This window comes from Sander vitreus, chromosome 5, assembly GCF_031162955.1.
Source record: "Sander vitreus isolate 19-12246 chromosome 5, sanVit1, whole genome shotgun sequence".
NCBI lineage: Eukaryota > Metazoa > Chordata > Actinopteri > Perciformes > Percidae > Sander > Sander vitreus.
The window spans coordinates 23,141,938-23,160,608 of record NC_135859.1 but is presented as its reverse complement, the minus strand read 5'-3'; the positions used below and the strand labels follow the sequence as shown (position 1 = coordinate 23,160,608).

Sequence of the window (18,671 nt, the reverse complement as noted above, 5' to 3'; positions counted from 1 at the left end):
CCTACGCTCTCCGTCTCTGCAAGATTCGGAATGACTGAGAATTCTCTTGGCACAGCTACCAGAAGACTTACTTTCAGACAGGTTGCTCACGTCACATCTACGTCGTCTCTCTCAGTTGGAGGCTGCGCAGTAACACTAGCCATCACCGGAAAAGTGCTTCTAATGGCCTTCACTGGTCTCCGTCCAGAGCAACGGGATCTGTTGGTCCAATATATTTATGTCAATGGGCGCACCATTTGAAACTGACGCTACCTGGGCTGCGTTTTGCCTCTGTGATCATGTGTAGGTGGCTTAATAGAGACAAAAACTAATGAGATGCAACCTCTGCTGCTTTGATTTTGACCATTATTGGTTAAAATAATAATACTAAAATCTGTCTCTTATAGCCTGTATCCTGATCCTGAACATTATGGAAGGGCAATTTAAGCTATACTTAATAAGACTAGCTTGTATTGATACTGTAATCATATAGTGAGATAATTTGATGTCTATCTCCTAGGCCTGTATGTTGTTTTTTTTGGCTCTAACTTAATTATGTCTAAAGCGCACTGTGGGTTTTCTGCTGGTGACACATCTTCTCATGTAGAAGATCTCTGTTGCTTTCCTCGTCATTGATTGGACAAGCCAGGAGCACTTGACCTGCTTATCCCTTTTTTTTTCTAAGGCGGAGTGAAATTATGATATTTGTCTTTGCCCTAGCACAGTAGTCTTGTATTGACATTTTAAGGTATCTCACAGATTATAGAATTGCCTTTTAATAGCTTTATGAGAAATACAAGCCTTGAGCCTCGCTTGACCTCGACTGGTTGTGCTTTATGCGGATTAAGGTCTTTTATTGTTCTATTTTTGTATGTCCTTTTTTGACAGGAGGCTAACTTGACGTTACGTACCCGGAATGATAGGGCTGTAGTATGGCCTGAGGATCTGACCTCGCAGGACGATCACTGGGTCAACACGTCTCCCGTCTGTTGTGTCCATTATCCCCAGAAAGGTAAAGACAGAACTAGAGGTAAGGTATTGCTAAGGAAAGACCACAAATGTAGCTTTATTATGAACCTTCTAGTCTTAATTACACGCGTTATGAAGTTTAATATTCTTGCTGTATCGTCTAAAGATCAATCCCCTACTGATGCCGTGCATGTGTTGTAGACTGTGTGAGGCATCTTATCGTCCTGCATCATTACCATGAACTGCATTCTCTGGACCGCTGTGTGTGTTATGGTATAGACTTCATTGTTTATAATGACAGCAGCGACATCTTGTGGTGTGTTTCAGCAGCTACAAGAGATCTTTATACCGGAAGTGATCCTGTGAGGTCGTCATGGGAAGCAAAGTCAGCTCCAAAATGGCAGCACCCGCCGCCCGAGTTATCCAGGTAATGTTGCTCCTGAGGTTGTAAATACTGTAGACATCAGGGTGTTGAGGTGAGATTCGCGATGTCAAGTAAACATCTCATTTTTCTGTTGTTCTGAACAGTTGATGACCTATTTAAGTGAGGCGTTTTTTGGGTGACAAAAGCCGTCGTAACGTTACCCTTGTTGATGTCCTTGTTTAACCGCAAAACACAGACATGTTATCATGTTGAGACAGAAGCAGAAAAGGCTTCCAGACTAAATTAACATTAACGGTTATTCATTTTTATTTATTTGACAGTTCCGTTTGCTCAGTTTGTCACAGCTGTATGCCGAAGTCCGATCTGTTCAGGATGTAATGTTAGCTAGATCGATGAAGTTTAGCTAAATAAATAGCTGTTAGGACAGAAAGTTGTTGTTGACAGTTAACTTATTCAGTCACTCAGTATTAGTCCTCTTGTTCTCTTCTCTCGCTCAATGACAGAGATCTGACAGCCTTTTTTTTAACTAGTTAACTTTAGATTTAAAAGAATGCCTGTCCAAATTGTATCAGACAAAGTTGCTGTCTTTACATTTGCTTACTTTTGTTCAGTGCAAAACCCAAATATATTACATTTACAATGACAATGTAAACTGAATTCTGTTATTATGCAAGATCAAATGGAAACAATAGCAAATTGTTTCATTTGAGAAGCTAGGACCAGGACACCTAAACGCTTAAACCATTCATCGATTATCAAAATCTTTTTCTGCCATGATTGCTGTTTCAGCCATAGTGTGGATCAAAGTTACTGTTTGTGTCAGTCTCCTGTCACAGTCTGAAGCTATGGTCATCATTGAAGAGTTACACTTTAATCACAAAAAAACTAGTAATTGTCTGCCCATGTGTTGAGGTGTCTGCCACTAAAAATTATCTGGTGCACGAGAAAAAGAAAAGAAGAAAAAAAACATAATAATTTGAAAAGGTCAACAGCTATGTTTTTCAAGAAACAAGGTCCCAGTTACCCAGGTAATCTACCTCTTTGCACTTGCTGTGAAAGGTTAAAACAAATCTTTCCACACAGAAGTGGATAAACTATCATGAAAAACAAGCTAATTCTGTAAAGACAAGTTGCTTTTGACTTGTCATTTTCCCCCACTCTTTAGCGCCACAAACATCTGTTTACCTCCACTGTATATGGTTTATCGGTCTCCCCGGGCAAATACCTAAAACATTCAGCATATAAAGCCAAAACTATCTGCATGCTGACTGCTGAGATACCTCATGAGGGAAATGGGACAATATCTTTTTGTTTAGGGTTGAGTGGCCCTTTAATTCACACAACTGTTTGATTTAATGCGCGTGTGTTTGCAGGCTGTTCGGCCTCACGCTCCTCTGATCAAGTTCCCCAAAAGACAAGACGTCGCAAGGCCCAATGGTGAGTATGAAGAAAGTGAATGATGGTCATATAGTTGACATAACATAAATGAAGGAACCCACCCTAAAACCGACTCTTGATGATGTAACTTATAACCATTATTGTTTCATGGTGTATTTTCTTTTTCTGTGACAGATGTCAACATAACATCTGGTTGATATAGGCCTACTGTTTTTACAGTGCTTGATTTTAAACAGTGTAAGGGTACCTAACGGTAGATTTTACTTGAACAACTCAAATTTGAACCTACACCTACAATTTGCTTTTACCTTTTACCAATTTATGATGTCTGATATCTCCTGAGTGCTTCTTGTGTTGCCTTTTATCTGTAATGACTTTTTCCCCCCCCCGTTTGCTTTCTAGTCCAAGAGGCATTGAAAACATTAGCAGTTAACGCCTCACCACACAATGCTCCAGCGCCGCCTCCTTTATCAAGACCTCATGTACCTTTGACCCCCATTTCTGGCACGCCAGACACCCTGGCCTCTATTCAGCTACTACCTGCAAGGTACCGCAGGAGACCGATGGCGGTGGATGAAATGGACTACATCCAGGTGAGGGATCACCTACATCTTAAACTATATCCAGAACACTTCACTGACAATTTGGCATTTAACTTTGGTATCAGCGAGAACATAATCTTTGTCCTTGATTTAAGATAAACCATTGGAACTGCAGCTGCGTGAGCTGTAGTTCCAATGAGACAACCTGTAGGGGGACCAAAGAGGGAAAAGTTACATAGTATGCCTTTTAAAACCATTAGATTTTAACGTCTGTCTGCATTGGTACTGTATGTATAGGTAGTTGATGTTCCAGTGATCTCCAAAAGATTTGGTTTGCACTGACATAAAGGAATTCTAATGAACATTTTACAACTAGTTGCAGAAACTGAAATGTAAACGTAAGTAACGTTAGACTATTTAGAGAGTGCATGTGCACTGTCATGTATGAGGAGCTTTCATGCCATGTTCCTTATGGGTAAATATAAGTTGTTTTTTCTTACAGATTCGTATTCTTTTTTTATTTCTTCTTCACAGCGTGGTGGACCAGAGTGACATGAAGCAACTCAACCACTGCAACCAAAGACCTTATCTGTTGGAGATCAGTATGCGTCTTTAACTCTGTTCCTCAGCACAAGAGAACCTATTGCCACATGAGACATGATGTAGAATAAAGTATTGCATAAAGCCTGTTAATGTAAATATGTTTATTTTTTAGATGTATGTATGTATTGTATTTTAAGTTCATACTAAAGGGATATCTTCAGCAAAGCTATAACAATAGCGTCTAGGGTTTCCTTATTTACTATTCCTTACAGATTTCTTGTTTTTGTTAAACCTTGGTTTCAACATTATACCAGCTTAACCCAACATAATCTGATTTTTAATTTAGTCCTATTTTTTTAGCTTCACTTGCAATACCACCACATCTAAATCAAAACATGAGGTCCTGTTTCATAGAAGAAAATGATGGTAAGGTTCCTTTGCTTTTCATGCCTTTCACTGCAATACACTAACTGATCTATTTGTTGGAACTAAACCAGGCTGAAGTGATGCTGGATATCAAGTTGCAATAGTACTGAGTGAAGTGGTGTTGACTTCATGTGAACTACTGCTGGATTTAAACGATTAAAAGAATATTGTATTTTGATTGTGGTGTTCTTATCATGCTTGATGTAGATACGGAGACACAAAACAAGCAGAAGATAAGGACTTTGTAACAGATTGTCTTCAGATTATTTTAGGTATTTATTGTGGTTACCGTTGTTGGCATGCTCTATATGGTAATCATTGACAACATTTAAATTTCACAACAGAGCAGTATGACTGGCCACCATTAATGTGTAACTGGTTTTCTAACTGAGATTTGGTAAGCTGTTAAGTACTCAGATGAATATTGGCACAAGTAGTACAGACATGACAAAGGTGAATATACACTTCACCTGTCTGACTGGCAGATTGTCATCTTAGTCTTCATCAGAGATGAGAGAAGCTCACAGTTTTTAATTATCTCCTCTTGCCATGAATTTATCAAGGAGAAGTCACACCCAGGCAATTACATATGAGGAAACAATTCTGCAAGTGCATGTCTGCCTTCTGGCAAAAAAAACACTACTAACCAGCTCCTAAACACATTAATGCCATTACAGAACAATTCATGGCTTTACAAAAATACCTCTGGATGTTCAAAACCTAATATCAAACACGACCGATTAACTTTTTGAAGAAGAGAGTGCAGTATATTCATATAAACATTTACAGCAACAAGGAACTGTCAAGTCACAAATGGGCACAACACTAGAAGACACAATGAGGTATGCACTGAATTACTGATTATTTTATATTCTGTCCTATGCATGTCTTGGTCAACATCAACAGCGCCTTGTTACTGAGGAACATTTCTAGTTTTTGATAATTATTGATAGGTATTTTTTTTGCAAATGCCAGACTAAGCATTGCACTTGCAGTAGAAGCAATCTATGCTCTGTACTGGAGGCGAAAGGACTCGTCAGTTGCTCGGTTCGCCCAGTTCCTCAAAAGCAGGTAAGAAATCAGCAATGGTGTCCACCACGTAATCGGGCACCAAGCTGTGGTTGGTGGTCAGCTCACTATTCCTGTACTCCTGGGCCTTCTCGATCTGAGACACACCGGTGAGAGTGAGCATGGTGTCGAGGCCACAGTTGGATCCAAACAGCATGTCTGTCTCTAGGCGGTCCCCAATCATCAGGCACTGGGCGGGGTCCACCCCACTGAACTGACTGGAGATGCACTCAAACATGAAGCGGCTAGGCTTACCGATCACAGTGGCCTTGCGACCTGAGGATACCTCCAGGGCTGCAATGAGGGACCCAGACCCTGCCGGGGTATAGATGAGAAAAAAGGTTAAATTAAAGTGAATCTGGGCGCCCGGATAGCTCAGTTGGTAGAGCGGCCCCCCCCCATATATAGAGGTTTACTCCTCGCCGCAGCAGGCCCGGGTTTGACTCAGACCTGCGGCCCTTTGCTGCAGGTCATTCCCCCTCTCTCTCGCCCCTTTGATGTCTTCTGCTGTCCTATCAAAATAAAGGCTGAAAATGTCCAAAAAAATAATAATTTAAAGTGAATCTAGGACATCCTCTCCTCCAACCACCCAGTAACCCATCTCCTTCAAGTATGTTTGGGTGCAATTGAGATATCGTGCATTATGGATCACTGGGGCTGGGCAATATGGAGAAAATCAGATATCACGATATTCTTGACCAAATACATCAATATTGCGATTATATTGTAGGGTTGACAATTGGTGCTTTCACAAAATATTTTTTTACAGTGAGATTTTAGATAAATAATCATCAATAATGTAAACAATTTCAAGGAAATTTATACAGAAAAAATATTTTTTTCCCCAGCTATATACTGACAGTTACAAATAGTGGGATGTTAAAACAAATCTGCAATTCTTTAAATGATATTCCCTCAAAATGTTTCACAACAGATTTGCTGAGAAAATGGAGTTTGTTCTTGTTTTTATCAATTTAACAATGTAATTGTTACATAACGATATACGATTTCATCACGATATGATTCCATTGAAAGACGATAAATCATCATACTGAATTATCGCCCAGCCCTATGCATCACTTACAGTGGGGAGAACAAGTATTTGATACACTGCAGATTTTGCAGGTTTTCCCACTTACAAAGCATGTAGAAGTCTGTAATTTTTTATCATAGGTACACTTCAACTGTGAGAGATGGAATCTAAAACAAAAATCCAGAAAATCACACTGTATGATTTTTAAATAATTTGCATTTTATTGCATGACATAAGTATTTGATCACCTACCAACCAGTAAGAATTCCGGCTCTCACAGACCTGTTAGTTTTTCTTTAAGAAGCCCTCCTGTTCTCCACTCTTTACCTGTATTAACTGCACCTGTTTGAACTCGTTACCTGTATAAAAGACACCTGTCCACACACTCAAACAGACTCCAATCTCTCCACAATGGCCAAGACCAGAGAGCTGTGTAAGGACATCAGGGATAAAATTGTAGACCTGCACAAGGCTGGGATGGGCTACAGGACAATAGGCAAGCAGCTTGGTGAGAAGGCAACAACTGTTGGCGCAATTATTAGAAAATGGAAGAAGTTCAAGATGACGGTCAATCTCCCTCGGTCTGGGGCTCCATGCAAGATCTCACCTTGTGGGGCATTAATGATCATGAGGAAGGTGAGGGATCAGCCCAGAACTACACGACAGGACCTGGTCAATGACCTGAAGAGAGCTGGGACCACAGTCTCAAACCAAATGCCAGCGCATGTCCAGGCCCGTCTGAAGTTTGCCTATGACCATCTGGATGATCCAGAGGAGGAATGGGAGAAGGTCATGTGGTCTGATGAGACAAAAATAGAGCTTTTTGGTCTAAACTCCACTCGCTGTGTTTGGAGGAAGAAAAAGGATGAGTACAACCCCAAGAACACCATCCCAACCGTGAAGCATGGAGGTGGAAACACCATTCTTTGGGGATGGTTTTCTGCAAAGGGGACAGGACGACTGCACCGTATTGAGGGGCGGATGGATGGGGCCATGTATCGCCAGATCTTGGCCAAAACCTCCTTCCCTCAGTAAGAGCATTGAAGATGGGTCATGGCTAGGTCTTCCAGCATGACAACGACCTGAAACACACAGCCAAGGCAACTAAGGAGTGGCTCCGTAAGAAGCATCTCAAGGTCCTGGAGTGGCCTAACCAGTCTCCAGACCTGAACCAAAATCCCTGCTGCTGTGTGTGCAAACCTGGTAAAGAACTACAGGAAACATATGCTCTCTATAATTGCAAACAAAGGTTTCTGTATCAAATACTTGTCATGCAATAAAATGCAAATTAATTACTTAAAAATCATAAAATGTGATTTTTGTTTTAGATTCCGTCACTCAGTTAAAGAGTACCTATGATAAAAATTACAGACTTCTACATGCTTTGTAAGTGGGAAAACCTGCAAAATCGGCAGTGTATCAAATACTTGTTCTCCCCACTGTATCTACAGTGACTGCTATGTCCATGTGCCTGAAGGCCACATCAACCCACACACTTTGTTACAAACCCCAAAACAAAAGATTGATGAAGGGAGATTTATTCTGCAATGATGATTAACAGTTTTAGTACTGTGACCATGGTTTTGCATGTGCTAGTCTACTACCAATCACATACAGTATATGGCCTATGTAGAGCCTAATCTTTTCAATACTTTTGGGAGCATTTTTGTCTTTGAAAGCAGCAGCAGGGAGGTGTCAGGAAATGAGGGGAGAGATCGAGGAGGGATGACATGCAGCAAAAGGCCCCTGGCTGGACTTGAATCAGGGTAATTGCAATTAAATGATGAGCCTTGAAAACTTAGGCCGCCCCATTTTCACCTGATATGGAGGCCCTACAAAATTGTTTTAATACCTTTAGTATTTCAGTTCATGTTGCTCTTATGATGTATATTCATTCCTAAATACATTTGTGTTTAATCAAACTGACACAAACCTGAGGCCAGGTGGTATTTAAGCATGGGTTTACTGGATAATACACTGTAATGAAGCAGCTACGTGTAGTCTGTAGTGTGCACTGTTAATGGTGGGGTGATGGGGTACATAAACAATGCACAGAGTGTAAGAAGAATGATAGTCAATGGGGACCTCCCTATTCAGCCATCATCACAAACACCATGTCTATTTGTATTTTAAACAAAACAAGTGTGTAACTCAGCAGAAATGCATGAGTTACACACTTGTTTTGTTTCAACTGTTAGTTGAAACTATTTTGTTCTGTCTAACCTTTATGTCATAGCAGATTCACAAACAAGCCTCTCCACAGATATCTTACCAAACACTACAGCTGATAAATCTTAAAGGAAACCATTAAAGAAAACTACTGTTGCAGGTTACATTTTTGTGAAAGTGGAGTTGTATCACATTAAAAGTGCTTTACTAACTTATAATATACTGTAGCTTTACTGTAGCTTACGTACACAATGTGCAGCTGTATTAAGAAAACAAGAAACATTTACAAAAAAAAATTAAAAAATAAAAATCACGTGAAATGCTTAGAATAGTCACTACAAACTGAGGCTCTCGCTCTAGCTGACCTTTTGGGCCTGTGCCCAATTAGCCCTTTCAGTAATCCATACATGGTTGGCAGGCACCAATACAAATAGCCTAAGCTTCCAAAAAGTGAGCCTCATCACCACCATACCTGGCAGTATCCTTCCACTAGACAGAGGATGCCACGGGTCGTTGTCGGTGGCCAGGAACAGACAGTCCGGGTCCCTCAGGTAGCACGAGGCTTTGGCCAGTTTAAGAAAAGTCATTTTATCATCATGTCCCACCAGCACTGCCTTGACGTCCGGAGCCAGAGCGCAGTCGTAGATGGTGGCGTCCGGGTCGTCTGCCTCTTCTACGCAGGGGATGCCCGCCTCATCCAGCTCTCTGCGCAGTCCGTCGCAGCCCATGACAAACACCTGGCCGCGGATCTTGACGACGTCTCTCAGGTAGAGAGCCGAGCAGTACGACGAGCTGAAGATCTGCTCTAGTATCACGTCGGTGAAGCCCAGCCGGCAGAACTTGTGCACATAATTCTCCCGGGGCCTGGTGCAGTTGTTGGTGACGAACACTACGTTTTTGCCGTGCCGTATCAGCGAATTCACCACCTTCGCCGCTCCCGTTATCGCCTTCTCTCCGTGCCATATGACCCCGTCGCAGTCGAGGAGAATGAAGTCCTTCGCGTCAAGCAGATTTCTAATCTGCGGACCTCGAATTTTCTGGCAGCCTTTGAAGGCGCCTGCCATTCCGGCTTTTCCCTCGGTTTCTTCCGTGTTTCACCTGCTAGTGGTTCCCCATGTCAACGGCTGGTGCATAATGTGTTAAAGCTAGCTGGTAAAATGATATGAAAACAAATCAACGTCAGGAAATCACATTGCGGAGTCCTTGCTTGGTGCGGTTACATACACGGACAGCGAGCTACATAAACAATTGACGTCTAAACACGCCCACATTGTCAACACTGACCAATCAAACGACAGCACTTTAACCAATCATGTTTGAGTGTGTCACGACTTTTATGTGCAACGTCCTCTAAAAATTACATTGCGCCCTCTTGTGATGGACTCTTAAATATGACTTTTTAATATATGTTTTTAACGTACATCACCTCTTAATAACAGAGCTACGCCTAATAAAAATAAAGAGTGGTGGAAGAGGTACTCACACCCTTTATACTTAAATAAAAGTAGCAATAGGCCTCCCACACTAAACTACTCTACAGGTAAAAGTTCTGTATTCAAAATACAAAAAAAGTAAAATGTAAAAGTAGTCATTATGCACAATGGCCCCTCTCATAGTGTTTCTATTTTTTTTTTTACTTCATCATACTCTCAGTTGCCTTTTTATTATTACTACACCTAGCTAAACGAAATTGCAGTCTAATTACATACACATTAATGTTCAGTTTTTTTCAGTTTCTTAGAGGTGTTTCTAATATTTTGGCACCCAATCTATAAACAATGATTACATATTATAAACACATCTTAGAATAATGCAACACAATTCCACCATAACTACATCCTCCAAAGGTTCATACAGTTGAATCAGAACATTATAACCTTCATGATGGTAGAATTTATTGCAGGACTGTTGTATTAGACCAGGAGGACTTAATGAATTTGCAACTGTGTGTGTGTGTGTGTGTGTGTGTGTGTGTGTGTGTGTGTGTGTGTTTTTGTAAAATCTTAATTTGCAAAGTAGCCAAATACAGCAATCAGAAAAAAATTAAAAGTATTTTTAGAATTGAGCTTAATTCTTGTCCATGAAGTCAAACATTAACACAAGTCTGACTCTCAATTAAGTCTTTTTCTCGGGTCACTAGATGGGGCTCTAATCCACAAACACAGATTTGAACTTTAGAACACACTGGTTAAAGTCCCAGCAACTCCAACACATACAGTACATCCATGCAGTCATACCCTTTCTACAATCCCCTTTCTGTCTTCCCATTTGGCCTGTTACTAACTCACTGGAAGTCACTGAGCCAATAGCAAAGGTTTATATTAAAGCCTATAAAAATGTATTTCTCATTTCCTCTTTGAACTTACAGTGGCAAGAAAAAGTATGTGAACCTTTTGGAATTTTATGGTTTTCTGAATAAATTTGTCATAAAATGTGATGTGATCTGATTTTCATCTAAGCAAGGGTATTGACAAACATAATGTGTCTAAAATAATAACACAACATTGTTTTGATCTTTCATGTCTTTGTTGACAACCAAAAAAACCTCATGGAAAAAGTATGTGAACCCTTGAGTTAATGACCTCAAAAAAGCTAAATGGAGTCAGGTTTTAGCACACCTGGAGTCTCGTTAAGATAATGAGTTTGGAGGTGTGGACTACAGCTACTTTGACTGATAAAAAACCCTCAAACTTTTGGAGTTTGCTCTGCACAAGAAGAACATGTTTATGTGAGCCATGCCTCGCCAAAAAGAGCTTTCAGAGGATCTACGATCGAGAATTGTTGATAAAGCTGGCAAGGGTTACAAAGTTATTTCAAAGACTTTAGAAATTCACCAGTCTACAGTTAGGCAAACAATCTAAAAATGGAGACACTTTGGGACTGTTGCTGCTCTACCAAGAAGTGGGCACCCAGTCAAAATGACACCAAGAGCACAACGAAGACTAATGAGGTCAAGATACAATCCCGAATGACAGCCAAAGATTTGAAGGCATCATTGGAACTGGCTAACATCTCTGTTCATGAGTCTACAATACGTAAAACATTGAACAAGTAGGGTATCTACGGCAGGACACCACAAAGTAAGGCCACTGCTTACTAAAAAGAACATTGCTGCACGCCTAAAGTTTGCAAAAGAGCACATTGACACTCCACAGCGGTATTGGCAAGATATTTCTTGGACTGATGAAACTAAGATTGAACTATTTGGAAATACCACACAGCACTATATCTGGCGTAGAAACGGCACGGCATATCATCATGAAAACATCATCACAACCGTAAAGTATGGTGGAGGAAACATGATGATTTGGGCCTGCTTTGCTGCAGCTTGGAATCATTGAGGGGAAGATGAATTTTCAAGTATATCAGACAATTCTTAAGGATAATGTGAGAATGTCTGTATGTCAGCTGAAACTGTGTAGAAGGTGGGTGATACAACAGGACAACGACCCAAAACACCGGAGCAAGTCCACAACAGAATGGCTCTTGGAGTGGCCAAGTCAGAGCCCAGACCTCAACCCAATAGAGATGCTATGGATTGACTTGAAGAGAGCCACACACAAGCGACAAAGAAGAGAATATGACAGAGCTAAAGCAGGTCTGCCAGGAAGAATGGGCTAAGATTCCTCCTCAATGATGTGCAGGTCTGATCCCCAGCTTCAGAAAACAATGAAATTCCAAAAGGTTCACATTCTTTTTCTTGTCACTGTACCATTGTACTCAGGACAATTTTCTGACCCTCAATAATTACAGTACTTATTCAGCCACAAAGCTTTGCTCTAAAAACAACCAGTTCCTTCCTTTATGCTGCCATTCTTTGCTACTAAGACACAACTCGTCAAGACAGGAGCATGGTGCTATTAAGCCATTTGACAAGTGTGCAACTGCATATCCACTTTTTATTTTAAAGATTTTTTTTTTTTTTGGGCTTCTTGGACAGAAAAGGTAAGAGAGAGGGGAGATGACATGCAGCAAAGGGGGCGCACACTTTACTGGGTTAGAGATTGCCCCAAGCATATCCACTTTTAATGCCAGCTACAAGTATATTCAAACATCCTTTTTACCACGCTTATACAAAATTTACATCAGAGCCCATGTGACCTCAAAAGAGCACATTAAACTGTTTCAAATACACAACCTTTAATTGAACAGTTACCTTCCACTTCCTCCATCTTATGACATTGTGATGCAATTATTATGTCATTTTATTTTTGTTGATTTTATATTGCTTGTCACTGCAGGATACCTGTAGTAAACCTGTTTTGAACTAAGTGTCATGGTTGTTAATACAATTAAGTAGATGATTGCAATTCCATCTTAAGCCAAAAATAAATAAAGTATTGTAGTTGCAGTTTTAGTATTATAATTGCCAAAAGAGACAGTTTATTACTCTTTGGACCATTATATGTTTACTTTTATACAGTGGTACTCTGATCACTATTTCTTCTAGCTTCGGTTTCTCCTGTTTTCTTCTCTTTTTTTCTCTGTTCTATTTTGCACTGTTGTGTTTATTTTCTGCTTCATTAAAGTTTCTCTTTTTTGCCTCTTTCTTTTTTTTCCTCCACCGGTCCTGTCATGCTTTGGCTGCTTTGCAGTGTCTGTTTTGGATTGCGTGCGAGACAGAGGAAGACTCAGTGGCACCTGCAACTGCCAGCCAAACAGACAAATGAAATGCAGGAAAGGAATGAAAGAATGGACAGCTGAATGGACAGAGAACAAGCCGTCCTAATTGGTCATTATTTCCTTGCTAATCTATATTTTCCTCCCTGCTAACCCCACACACAGATGTGAGGAGTGGGAGGGAGGATAGAACAGAGAGGGGGTTCCTCCAAGGTCTGCTCTCAACAGTGGCTTGAGCGCTGACCGTGAACATTGCTGTTCGCTTTTGTGTCTTGTTTAAAAAGGGGAAGGAGACTCAGTGGAAACCAGCAGAGGAGGGTGTGGGGGTCAGAGTTGAGACTTGCAGGTGGTTAATAATTGAAGAGCCAGTAGACCATAACCCTGCCCCAAACACACACATGTACAGAGGCAGATTATGATTCAGATATATTCAATGACTATCAACATACTTTGTCTACTTTGTACCTGAACTAAACAAACACACAAAACCATTGTCAACATTCATCCATCTACCCTAACATGGCTTGCTGCCATTTGGAAACATTCAATACAAAAGCACAAAAGCATAAAAGCATTGCTTAGTTATAGTGTATGTGTGTGTTTGCATGCGTACTGTTACCACCCTTTGCTTGCAACACAGACAGGTCAAAGCAGCACAGAGTGTTGGACAATGTGGCGCTGCAGTACAAATGAGGGTCTGTAGACATGATGGCGCTGGGAGGGTAGAGGGCAGGACACTAAGCATTTTGGCTATTCAACTGAAGGGAAAGTGGTAATGAAAATGAAACTCTTTTCAGTATACACAAAGTACTCAAAATGAAAACAAAATTATGCAACAGCATAAAAGTTTTTAAATGCATTTGTTTGTACACTAATATTGAAACCACTTTGCAGTACTTTGCAGCTTTCCTTTTGATAATCAAACTGAATGAACACCCTTTTCTTAGTTATATTTTTGTCCTGAAGGGATAGCTTTTCTGGGCCTGGTGGGGCTACAGCAGAAAAGGAAGTTTGAATTTATCGCTTGTGTAAAAGCAAAGGTCTCCTAAACAGCCTGTTATCAAATATCTCATTAATTTTATATATTTAGAGGAGAATTGTAATAATCTGTTACAACAAGAGTGGTTTATGTATTGAATAACTGCATTATTTTAGGGTACATCATTATATTTTCTCATATGGGTACAGCATACAAGTCCAAGATAAACAAGCAACACAGAACTGAGGTATACATCTGAAGTACCCCTGAGGAAACGCTTAGTACTGCTATTGTATTTTTTTGTGTTTGTCCCTGCTATTCTTGTTCCTACAGAAAGTCCAGCAGAAAACTACAGGTCCAAGAAGCCCCAGAGAGAGGAGAAGCACCAAGTCCAACAGGTATCTCTGGTACCATGGTTGTGTCAGAGAAGCGGGCCTTAAATGACTTCCACCTTCACTGTGCAGGATGTGCTCCACCCACTGAATGAGTCGAAGGGCTGGAGGGACAGGATGGGATTTGTGGATCCTGCTAAGGGACAGAGCTGAAGACTTAAACCTGGAAAAGAAGAAGTAGTTACAGACATTTCTGTACTCTACTGGCATCACAAATGTTGCTCAGCCATCCATCCACATACCTGATGTCCTGTATAAGTGTTTGAATGGTGGAGCTGAGCAGTTCCCTGGTGATTTGTGTGGGGTTGATGGTGAGGCCAAGTCCCTTGGTTTCAGCCCTCACCACATTATCAAACTGGTCTCCAAACAGGGGGATTCCCAGCACAGGAACGGCATGGTACAATGCCTGGAACAGGCTGTTTTGTCCACCATGGGTGATAAAGAGACATGCTTTTTTGTGTCCTGGGGTAAACAGAAAATAGATAAAAAAAACGTCATTACTGAGTAAAAAAAGTAAGATTGTTTGGGTGTACTTCAGACTGGTAAAACCTACAGATGAAAACAGTCTAGCTTATAGGTTAGAGTTTAAACAATGTGGACCAAACCACTGCCAACATTTTAGGGATGGGTGTGGATGTACACACATGAACACGGTCATTTTCATGTGCCATGATGTTGTCAAACAAAGCAGCAACAAAATTAAACCACAGGGCAATGAGCAAATTGTACATTCATGATCATTCATGCTGTATTTGGATATTCCTCTGTTTATACTTTTAATGAGATAAAACAGATTTACTGAACATTTAAAGCAAGCACTTGAGTCTTGTAGTATTTCTTCAATATAAAGAAAAATGTAATTAAAAGTTAAAATGAAAGAATGGAGCTGCAGTGCAGCAGTGACCCAGTCTCCGCCTGCTGCAGTCCTGGTCAAGTGTCTGACAGGAATTATGACATTCATTGTTTTAGTCTTCCTTCAGACAGTCCTGTAACGTGCCATTATGTCTGTAACTAAGGGTTAGAGAGGCAGACTGTTCCTACCCAGCAGGTCATTAAGAGGCAGCCAGTCCACTAGCCTGAGATTGGGAGGTCTGTCCAGGTTTGATGGCCATCGCTTGTGGTCATACCTGCAAGCAAACGCTGTTTGTTTTTGGGGTTGATTTTATCTTTTCATGACAGTAAGAGAAAATAAATGATGTGTGCTTTCCCACCCCCCATTTATAAAAAAAAATGTGATCTGTGACACAGAATGTGAAAAGTGCTATTTTTTAAATGCCTGTATAAATTGTGTCATGCTTTTACCTCCAGAGCACGCCCTGAGGGATCCTGGAGAAGCCAGCCACCAGCTCTACAAGCAGAGGGTCCACAGAGACTGAAGAGACCATTGATCCCAGAGTCACGACAATGAAACCTGCCTCTCCAAAATTAGAGATCCACAACTCAAGATCCTGAGGGATCAAAAGGGTTGGGGTATGGGCAATAGAGGAAATATGCAAATGGAGAAATGTGCAGTGTTGAGTAAGGCAGGATGAGAGAGAGATGGTTGTGCATAGGAGAGAGTAGGGAAGTCCAGAGGGAAGTGGGAGTAGAAAGGTAAAGACATGGGATGAAAGCTAGTTAATTTAAAAACCTGAGTCTTACTGACGTATTTGGATATGTGTATCAAGAGAAGAGACCTGCTCCACAGGTTTTGCAGGTTTATTCAGCAGACCTCCCACCAGCACAGTGTAGGGCATAAGGGGCTGGGGGAACTCCAGTGAAAAGTCAGTGTTGAAGGCCCAGAGTTCAGCTCCTTGATGTAACTCATCCAGACCACCGGGAGGTGAGCCTGACTCAAGGTGGCGCTCAGCTACTTGCCTAAATGTCGACCATACACGCTCCTGGCCTTGATATAAGAAACGAGACACAATCCAAAAGCACCAGCATTGTATGCTTAACATTTGTTGAAATCATTCAGATTGAATTATTATAACTCATTTCTCGCCAGTGGGTATTAGCCAAAGTAGATAGTTGGCTGTTGCAGATGCAAACAATGTTAGCATTGATCAAAGTGGACATATTTCAATGGGATGAGAACAAATGTGAACATTCTCACCGCATGTACAATCAGTTTAAATGGATTATTAGCCAAAAATGTACGGAGGAATTTAAGATGATGAAAGACAAAAAAATATGGATTACTGTATTTAAAAGTACAAATATAAAGTCAGTATATTATAAATGAGAGGAGAATGAGATTAAAAGAAATATGATGTAAAATCCTAAATTCATGATATCAAAAAATGTTCTTATTTAGAATATCTATATGTCTAGGGCTGCACAATCAATCGCAATGTTATCGAAATTGCAATATGAACTAGTGCAATATCCAAATCACAGGGGGGCACAATATTTGTTAAAGGCAAAATATGTGTCAAACCATTCTAAAATAAAGTATTGTGGTGAGAGACGTCCCGGCCTACAAATCGTAACCTACGGACTAAAGAAAAAATGTTTGTTTGGTACAGATCCTCGCAAAAAAATGACACTTCAATCATTTTTTTTAAATATTTTTCAATGAAAATGAGAATAATGATACAAAAATGCTCATTCCCTCCAATATCGTGAATCATATCGCAATCGCAATATCAGTCAAAAATAATCGCAACGAGATATTTTCCTAATATCGTGCAGCCCTAATGTCTAGAAGGCTATAGCAGTGTACACTGAAGATGTGTGTTATCAAGCAAGACAGACAATACCCATGACAATATGTGATCTCCTATGCAACACCATTCTTACCTACAGGAGCCAAGAAAGAATAAAAGAGGTTCTTTGCACGACCCCAGAGGTTCATGTGGTCCGACAGCTGTGAGCTGAAGACTGGGATGTAGGAGACTGGGCTGGGGAGAGCAATGGACAGAGGACCGTTCAGAGGGCCAGGATAGAAAGCTATGTAGTGGACACCTGGAGTAAATCAAGAGAAAAGTGCATGGAACTGCTGTAAATGTATTCATGGCTGTTAATAGATTTAAAATAAGACACTATATACATTTGGCTCACAATTAGTCTGCAAATAATACAAGTGGAAAGGTATTGATGAGTAGTAGTATATAACTGTAGTATTGTAAAGATTTAAAGGATGATAGTTATTATGACATAAACCAAAGTGATATGAACAACTCATGTACCAAGTTTGTGCGCAAGGATGAAGGAACATGGGTTAAAAGCATCAAGGATGGTGATGTCATAGTGTTCCCTCTGGAGGAATGTTATCATCTCTTTGTCCCCTAACAGCTTGTCACACTGATAGGACAGGTGCCACATGAAGTTTAGAAAGGAATTAAAGTTATCCCTGACAGAAAGAGAAAGGAAGGAAAAATTACAGTGAATGAAGAGAGATACAAACAGAGTGGCAAGGGGAGTGAGAAGTCATTTAAATCAGATATATTGTACAATGCTATATATTATATAATAAATATATTCAACTATTCACTTTAATCCAAGAAGGTTCAGAAGTCTAAATTAAAAGACAAATTGGGCATCCGTAGAAGAGAAATTATAGCCTCGAAATGCGGATGTAAAACCAGACTCAAGATCGAAAACAAGATTAAGTAGCTTATAAGACCTTGTCTGTTTCACCCAACATAATTCAATCAATGTTACCAAGTCTCCTAGAAATCTGTGATGATACCTTCCTAGTAAAAACTGTGTTTGTTGCTCTAGGAACCAGCCATTGTATTCTTGGATGTATTTCTCTCCTAAGGACCAGGTGCTCATCTGGTAACTGTCTGCACGGCCTCCATAGGAAAAACCTGTGAGGAGTTCAGCAGAAATTTGCATTTAAATGAAAATTAGAGTGACTCAATCGAAGAAAGGATGAGTGTTTGTGTGTATTCTGTATATATATGCTTGTACTGTATGTACAGTTTACCTGTAATAACAGGGTTGCCCAGTTGTAAGAGCATGCGGACCTCATGGCCATGCTGGTGTAAGTTATGAGAAATTTCATCTAATAACAAGTAGTGGCTTCCTCCTTGAGGAGAGGAAAGAAGAAAATAAAACAACTGTGCTATCACCATGCTATCTGAACATAATGGCTCGCTGTTTGCAACATACTACATTAATTTGCATTTTAGAAACATACTGAAACAATTCTCCTTCACAACCTGTACCTTTGAATGTACTT

At 40.4% G+C, this 18,671-nt stretch overlaps 3 protein-coding genes across 8 annotated transcripts; 1 reads left to right on the top strand and 2 right to left on the bottom strand.

Annotated features, from left to right (window-relative positions):
* The first annotated feature begins 650 nt into the window (after positions 1 to 650).
* kgd4 (alpha-ketoglutarate dehydrogenase subunit 4) lies at positions 651 to 4,420 on the top strand. Of its 5 annotated transcripts, XM_078251070.1 has the most exons (6): positions 651 to 727; positions 868 to 1,009; positions 1,276 to 1,375; positions 2,707 to 2,770; positions 3,134 to 3,324; positions 3,776 to 4,420. In XM_078251070.1, the coding sequence occupies exons 3-6, from the start codon at positions 1,322 to 1,324 to the stop codon at positions 3,887 to 3,889; spliced, it is 423 nt and encodes a 140-aa protein (XP_078107196.1). In that variant the 5' UTR covers positions 651 to 727; positions 868 to 1,009; positions 1,276 to 1,321; the 3' UTR covers positions 3,890 to 4,420. The 5 variants fall into 5 exon arrangements, with proteins under 5 accessions (XP_078107196.1, XP_078107197.1, XP_078107199.1 ...); XM_078251071.1 differs by having other exon boundaries at positions 660 to 991; XM_078251073.1 differs by having other exon boundaries at positions 660 to 1,009; positions 1,279 to 1,375.
* A 54-nt stretch (positions 4,421 to 4,474) lies between these two features.
* pdxp (pyridoxal (pyridoxine, vitamin B6) phosphatase) lies at positions 4,475 to 9,760 on the bottom strand. Of its 2 annotated transcripts, none has more exons than XM_078251067.1 (2): positions 8,985 to 9,760; positions 4,475 to 5,625 (listed from the first exon to the last, which is right to left on the bottom strand). In XM_078251067.1, the coding sequence occupies exons 1-2, from the start codon at positions 9,574 to 9,576 to the stop codon at positions 5,279 to 5,281; spliced, it is 939 nt and encodes a 312-aa protein (XP_078107193.1). In that variant the 5' UTR covers positions 9,577 to 9,760; the 3' UTR covers positions 4,475 to 5,278. The 2 variants fall into 2 exon arrangements, with proteins under 2 accessions (XP_078107193.1, XP_078107194.1); XM_078251068.1 differs by lacking the exon at positions 4,475 to 5,625 and adding an exon at positions 5,650 to 7,425.
* A 2,690-nt stretch (positions 9,761 to 12,450) lies between these two features.
* On the bottom strand, positions 12,451 to 18,450 carry LOC144517745 (UDP-glucuronosyltransferase 3A1-like). Its single transcript, XM_078249867.1, has 9 exons — positions 18,417 to 18,450; positions 18,177 to 18,297; positions 17,674 to 17,837; positions 17,285 to 17,449; positions 16,180 to 16,388; positions 15,806 to 15,951; positions 15,545 to 15,630; positions 14,746 to 14,965; positions 12,451 to 14,666 (listed from the first exon to the last, which is right to left on the bottom strand). Exons 1-9 carry the CDS (start codon positions 18,448 to 18,450, stop codon positions 14,399 to 14,401), a joined length of 1,413 nt encoding a protein of 470 aa, XP_078105993.1. The 3' UTR covers positions 12,451 to 14,398.
* Between the last annotated feature and the right edge of the window lie 221 nt (positions 18,451 to 18,671).

Coding starts and splice junctions, on each gene's coding strand:
- kgd4 (XM_078251070.1), top strand. CDS start 1,322: ATGGGAAGCAAAGTCAGCTCCAAAATGGCAGCACCCGCCGCCCGAGTT. Junction 2,771..3,133: donor AGACGTCGCAAGGCCCAATG/GTGAGTATGAAG, acceptor TTTGCTTTCTAG/TCCAAGAGGCATTGAAAACA. Junction 3,325..3,775: donor ATGAAATGGACTACATCCAG/GTGAGGGATCAC, acceptor TTTTTCTTACAG/ATTCGTATTCTTTTTTTATT.
- pdxp (XM_078251067.1), bottom strand. CDS start 9,576: ATGGCAGGCGCCTTCAAAGGCTGCCAGAAAATTCGAGGTCCGCAGATT. Junction 5,626..8,984: donor TAGTGGAAGGATACTGCCAG/GTATGGTGGTGA, acceptor ATACCCCGGCAG/GGTCTGGGTCCCTCATTGCA.
- LOC144517745 (XM_078249867.1), bottom strand. CDS start 18,450: ATGCTCTTACAACTGGGCAACCCTGTTATTACAG. Junction 15,631..15,805: donor CCTCAGGGCGTGCTCTGGAG/GTAAAAGCATGA, acceptor GTTTGCTTGCAG/GTATGACCACAAGCGATGGC. Junction 14,966..15,544: donor GCCTCTTAATGACCTGCTGG/GTAGGAACAGTC, acceptor TGTTTACCCCAG/GACACAAAAAAGCATGTCTC.